Source organism: Benincasa hispida, chromosome 4 (genome assembly GCF_009727055.1).
Source record: "Benincasa hispida cultivar B227 chromosome 4, ASM972705v1, whole genome shotgun sequence".
Lineage (NCBI taxonomy): Eukaryota > Viridiplantae > Streptophyta > Magnoliopsida > Cucurbitales > Cucurbitaceae > Benincasa > Benincasa hispida.
Genome location: NC_052352.1, coordinates 25211144 through 25217553, shown reverse-complemented (window position 1 = coordinate 25217553; position 6410 = coordinate 25211144). Strand labels below are relative to the sequence as shown.

At 30.6% G+C, this 6410-nt stretch overlaps 1 protein-coding gene across 1 annotated transcript; it reads left to right on the top strand.

Moving 5' to 3' along the window:
• Positions 1 to 2734: 2734 nt before the first annotated feature.
• Positions 2735 to 6410, top strand: LOC120075807. The gene is made up of 3 exons (XM_039029482.1): positions 2735 to 2893; positions 4396 to 4893; positions 5497 to 6410. Exons 1-3 carry the CDS (start codon positions 2818 to 2820, stop codon positions 6027 to 6029), a joined length of 1107 nt encoding a protein of 368 aa, XP_038885410.1. The 5' UTR covers positions 2735 to 2817; the 3' UTR covers positions 6030 to 6410.

Genomic DNA, 6410 nt, shown 5'->3' with positions numbered 1-6410 from the left:
AATGACATAAGCTGAATGCATAAATTCTCAATAGTGAGTGGTATCGAGATTTTTATTTTGATGTTATATCTTCCAAAAAAAATGTTTATATTGAGAAATTGAAGATATTTTAATTGGTTGAAGTATATATCTTTAATTAAAATATAGAATTTTTCTTTTCAAGAAATTAAAAGGTTTGAGGTTGGAAATCATCATAAATAAATAATTCTTTTTGTAATATAGTTTTTATTTATTTTTAGCTATATTTGAGAATTTAAACAAAATAAAATAAATATTTAAAAATATTTATTAGTAAAAAGTTTCAAAAGTTCTATTTTTCTAGAATAAATGGTAAATATTTTTGGAATTTTTCTATTTATAAATTTTTTTCAAAAAACAATACATCAACATTCCATTCGATATTATTCTATTTTTTTTTTTTAACATTTTTTAAAAATTATTTTTACCTCTTTTTTTAGAGACATGTAGAAACTCTGAGCTATTATTATTATTATTATTATTATTATTATTATTATAATAATAATAATAATAATAAGTTGGGTTATACTTGAAAATGTGTTTAAAAGTTTTATAACATAATATTATACCAAATATATATATATTTGTAAGCTTAATTTAAAAAGAAATAACATAATGCTAAAATCAAAACGGTTACTAAAAAATTGTTTAAATAATTACATAGTTGAACAATAATTAAATAAATATGTAACATAGAAGTGATAGAAATTTATTTGATAAAAATGAGCTTCGATTGGCATATTACTTGTATTATCAATATTAAAGTTAAAAGTTCGATTTCTCCACTCCACATATTGTAAAAAATATATATATAGAAATTTGTTAACTCACGAAACGAAAGCAAAAAAATTGTTGTAAAAGTTTCCGTTTTTCTAGACTTATTTAAATTTGATTTTTAGCTCAATTATTATGGATATAGGAGATTGAATTATCAATATCTAAAATGATAATTAATATCTCATAGAATTCACAATTAAGAATCAAAATTGTCGGAACTATACATAAATTTGCTCATAGCTTGTTTAAGGAAATTGTTTTTCAATATTTACCTCAATAGGGGGACGACTCCTTAATTGCCTATCACTTCAACTTGATATTCTAATAACTATGTGGGGATTTACAATATTAAATAATTTGTTATGAGAGGACAAATTCTAGTGTGTAAACATATTAGATGTACTAGAAAATTCTCCCTTAATTTAAGTGGGGGTAACTTGCATTATTATAGTTACAAATAGTACCTATAGCAACCTGTTGAGTTGCATAAGGAATAAAGTGGAGAAGTCGGGGTCGTAAAGAAAGAAAATGATAAATAACGAGTTCAATTTCTAAATTTGAGAAGTTTTATTTGAAGAAATCATCACAATGGTAAAGGCAATTTTAATCTATTTGATCGGGGAGAGTTGCAAAAATACTTTAAATTTGATTTTTTTTAAAATAAGAAAAAAAAAAGGCTGTGAAATTGAAAATTTGGAGGGGGTGATTGGATTTATTAAGAGGGTGACAGAGGAAACCATGTGATTAACAACAGGCTTTTGTCCCATTTCCATCCCATCCAATGACACCAACACTTCTCTCTTCCTTTTATTTATTTTTAATTTTAGGCCATTTTACAAAAAGATAATAATTAGATGAACCAAGTTTTTTTCTTCTCTCACTCAAAACAAAAAAATAATTAAAATATTTCAAACAATAAATATGAATAGTTTGCCATATGTCAAATCATGATATGATAATTTAGTGAGATGCACAAAGATAGAGGTGCTCCCCAAGATACACATAAGTATTTTTCTTTACAAAATTCACCTAACATGGTAATTGGAATTCCACTTTCAATTTTTTAATTATAAATATTGTTCTATCAAACTTAAGCTAATGTTAAAATTAGACAATCGAATTTATAGTAGTAGTAGAAATTAGATTCTTAAGATTTCATTTGGTACCATTTCATTTTTTTATTTTTAAAAATTAAGTTCATTTTCTCTCATTTTTTACAATAATTTGGATATTTTAATTTTAATAGTTGAATTCTTATCCATTTAAAAAAATATATATTTTTTTTAATTTTCAAAATAACTTTTTTTTTTCAAACATAGATAGAAAATAGATATAAAGACATGTATTTAAAGTAATTAAGAGTATTTGTAGACTTAATTTTTTTAAAACCAAACCAAATATCAAGATCCTGTTTGTTAACCATTTCATTTTTTGTTTTTAGTTTTTGAAAATTTTATTTATGTTTCTTATCATGAATTGCACATTCCTTAAATACAATGATTGAATTTTTAGCCAAATTCTAAAAACAAAAATAATTTTATAAAAGTTACTTTTTTTAGTTCTCAATATTTGGCTTGATTTTTTAAACCATTAATAAAAGGTAGATAATAAAGAAAAAATAAAAAATTTAAAGATAGAAATAATATTCCTAACTTAATTTTTAAAAACAAAAACTAAAAATAAAAGAGTGATGAAATAAAACTTTAACTTATACTAAATGATAAAAATTCAACCTGGAACCTAGAGAATTTCTACCTTTATATGAGTTTGTGGGTATAAATGAAATTATAACCCTACCGTCTTGGAATTTGGCCTTAATTTTACTTAAACGAAAAGGACAAGTTCCTGAGATTCAGATTTAATAAATGGCAATTTCCGTAATTCTACGCCAACCCGAAGGGCTTCCTTGTATCCTTCCATGCATATAACCTCCCTCTCCCCCTCCTCCACTCTCAGCATCTCTCCGCCCTCTCTCTCTATCTCCTCTCTCTCTCTCTCTCTTCCCACAGAGAACTTCCAACAATGCAGAACGCCGCCGTCATCTTCTTGTCGGTGCTTCTCTCCGCCGCCTTCCATCCCGCTCTCAGCCTCGTCGACGGTAAGCCTCCATACTGCCCCCGTTAGCCTCCGATCACACACTCACCGGAATATTGCGCTTTTGTTCCTTCTATTTTTAAAATGATTTGAATCTACAAATATTTGTAAAAGGGTTTTTATTTTAACCTTTTTTATTCCCATCTGTAGAAAAAGGAACTTGCATATTAGAGAGTCTTAAGTTGTCCCATCATAATTTATTGCATATTATTTTTAAATTTTATTTTTTTTGCTGTTAATTTAACTTTAAAGTAGCTAGAAAAAGAATAGTTGCCATCAATATTGCACAAAGTATTTTTTTAAATTAAATTATATATTTAATCTCTATAATTTGAAAAAAGTTGCTTTGATGAAACCATTTAAATGGTCTTAAAGAGTATTTATGGTTGCTATATCCAACTATAAATTATAATAATTAAATTCTAATATACTTTAAACCGCGAGACTAAATTTTGAATATAACTTTATTTTTTTTCAATCCTAAACGGGGCTGCCTACTTTTTATAAAAACATTTTTCTCGTGATGTGACGTATTTTTAATAGAATATTTGAGTAGATTTGTTAAAATTAGGAAGTCCTAGTTCTATTTACTTTGTAGGTGAGCAAATATAATTCTTTACTTTCTACGATAAACAATCTTTTAAAGCAATTTTAAAAAAATTAAAAGGCGGTTTTTAAAAAATCCAAAGATTTGATTCCCCCGTTTGCTAATGCTATACGTTAAGTAAAACAAAAGTGAAAATGCGGAGTATAAATTAATAATGTTCTTTTTTTCCTTTTTCGTTTTTCCCTTGGGCGTAAAATTTACTTTCTATGGATAACGACCAATCCGACCGTGCTGGGAGTCCAGTCGGTCACGTGATAGCGAAATATCTACAATTCGAGACCGACACGTAAAAGTTGTATATACAAAATTTGTTCTTATGGACGGTTGTGATTCATTTTAGTATTGGGCCCCACCGCTCCGCTGGCGCTTTATAGGCTGATGGGAGCAATTGGGAATCCCCAAATCCCCCACATGATTGCTGAATTTAACTTATTTTCTTTTCTTCATTATTAAATTATGCAAATTCCCATTTCCAACTCCAACGAATTTTTTTCAAAAAAAACGTTTGAATTTAATTTATTTTTTCTTTCGATAAATTTTAAAATTTTAGTTTTAAAAATACTCTTTAATAGTTTTATTTTATTCAAATAAAATGAAAATTGATATGAGTGTAAAAATGGAAAGATATACCTAATTACTAATTTGCAAATATGATTTTAACTTAAGGATGGACCTTCCTCTTATATATATAATTGTAAATGATATTTATACCCTTTTTAATACAATATTTTATAATAGAGTTCAAAATTCAAAATAAATTTCAAAATTTAAAAGTTAAAAGAACACTTTTGGAGAGACATAATTGAAATAATATTCAAAATTTAGGGATATTTTTACAGGGTAACTTTTCTTTTTTCTTGTAGTTAATTTAACAGAGCCTTTTTTGTTCATTTTTTTAGGGTATTTGCCAAATGGGGATTTCGAGAGAGGTCCGAAGGCGTCGGACATGAACGGAACGGTGGTAAAAGGACCATATGCAATACCGGAATGGGAAATTTCAGGCTTCGTGGAGTACATAAAGTCAGGGCAGAAACAAGGCGACATGTTGCTGGTGGTGCCGGAGGGGGCGTTCGCCGTCCGGCTAGGAAACGAAGCGTCAATCAAACAAAAGATCAAAGTAGTAAAAGGACTTTACTATTCGATCACTTTCAGCGCCGCCCGAACCTGCGCTCAAGAGGAGCGGCTCAACATCTCTGTAGCGCCCGACTGGGGGGTTCTGCCGATGCAAACTCTTTACAACAGTAATGGCTGGGACTTATACGCTTGGGCCTTCCAAGCCACCTCCGACGAGGTCGTTATTCTCATCCATAACCCTGGCGAGGAGGAAGATCCTGCCTGTGGCCCTCTCATCGACGCCATTGCCATTAAAACCCTCTACCCTCCTAAGGCCTCCAATGGTGAGTTTCTGTTCTGAAAACTAATGGCTGAATCCTTGAATCGGTCAATCAAATCTCTAACTTTCGAGTTATGGTACAAGCCTTATGCGAATTGAGTAGCTCAAAAATTTATCTAATTATTTTCAGAGCAATATTTTAAGGTGTATGGTAATAAATTGAATTAAATATATGTTTACATAATTTGTATCATAAGTAAAAAACACACTCTTTAAATTTAATAATAAATTATAAATTTAGATTTATTCGAATTAATTTAGATTATTTTAAAAGAATTCAATCGAATAATTTGGATTGATCAGATTTTTCAGATCATTTGATTTTTTTAATATTGCTTGATTGGTAAAGAAATAGGGATTTGTTTTAGGAATATTATATTCTTATGGAAAAATACATGTCAAATTTGTTGTGTGATAATCGAGTGCATTTAATACCTTCTGGAATTCAGTAGTTGCTTGAATTTATTGTCTCTGTAACCATGTGCATATTGGTTCATTGATTGCTCTGTTCCATTTCCAACCTGTTTTTCGATACGTCTGTTCTATTAATATAATTCTTGGAATTTTCCATTGATTTGATTTGAAATCGTCGTTTTGTATTCAACAGATAATCTGGTGAAGAATGGGGATTTCGAAATTGGCCCATACGTTTTCCCAAACGCATCATCAGGAGTTTTGGTCCCACCGAACATTGAAGATGACCACTCTCCGATCCCCGGCTGGATGGTTGAATCTCTCAAGGCCGTCAAATACATCGATTCCGACCATTTCTCCGTCCCCAGCGGGAAGCGCGCCGTCGAGTTAGTCGCCGGAAAAGAAAGCGCAATAGCTCAGATTGTTCGTACGATCCCCGGAAAAACCTACATCCTCTCGTTCGTCGTCGGCGATGCAAGCAACTCGTGCGAAGGATCCATGGTCGTTGAAGCTTTCGCCGGGAAAAACACACTGAAAGTACCGTACCAGTCGAAAGGCAACGGCGGATCGAAACCGGCGGCGCTGAAATTCACGGCGGAATCGACGAGGACGAGGATTATGTTCTTGAGCACATTCTACACCATGCGAACCGATGATTTCTCGTCGCTGTGTGGGCCGGTGCTGGATAAAGTGAAATTGTTGAGCGTTCGAAACCCTAAGGCGTGATGAAAGAGGAAGAAATTCGATGGTGACTTAGTGGAAGAATTTGGTTGGGGATTTGAATATAATAGTAGTAAGAAAGTTGAAGTTGATCTTCTCTGTGAGTGGTTTTGGTTGTAATGTTGAAGATGATGAAGAAGAAGAAAAACAGGGGAAGAACTCTGCTTTTGAAAAGAGGGGTTTTAGCGGAAAAATTAATAAATAAATATATATAGTAATTAATACGATATATATAATTAATATAATATAAAGCGGATAGGGTTTTTATATAATAGTGTGATTTTAAGGGCGGGCGGCTTTCTGTAATCGTGATGTGGAAAAAAAATCGACTTAAATCGATTTTTTTTACTTACTTTTTAATGAACAATTACCATATTTCATGAATAA

What these genes read in the sequence shown, in the direction of transcription:
- LOC120075807 (XM_039029482.1), top strand. Translation starts at nt 2,818, where the DNA reads ATGCAGAACGCCGCCGTCATCTTCTTGTCGGTGCTTCTCTCCGCCGCC. An exon ending in CGCTCTCAGCCTCGTCGACG is followed by an intron (nt 2,894 to 4,395) that starts GTAAGCCTCCAT and finishes TCATTTTTTTAG; the next exon opens with GGTATTTGCCAAATGGGGAT. An exon ending in CCCTCCTAAGGCCTCCAATG is followed by an intron (nt 4,894 to 5,496) that starts GTGAGTTTCTGT and finishes TGTATTCAACAG; the next exon opens with ATAATCTGGTGAAGAATGGG.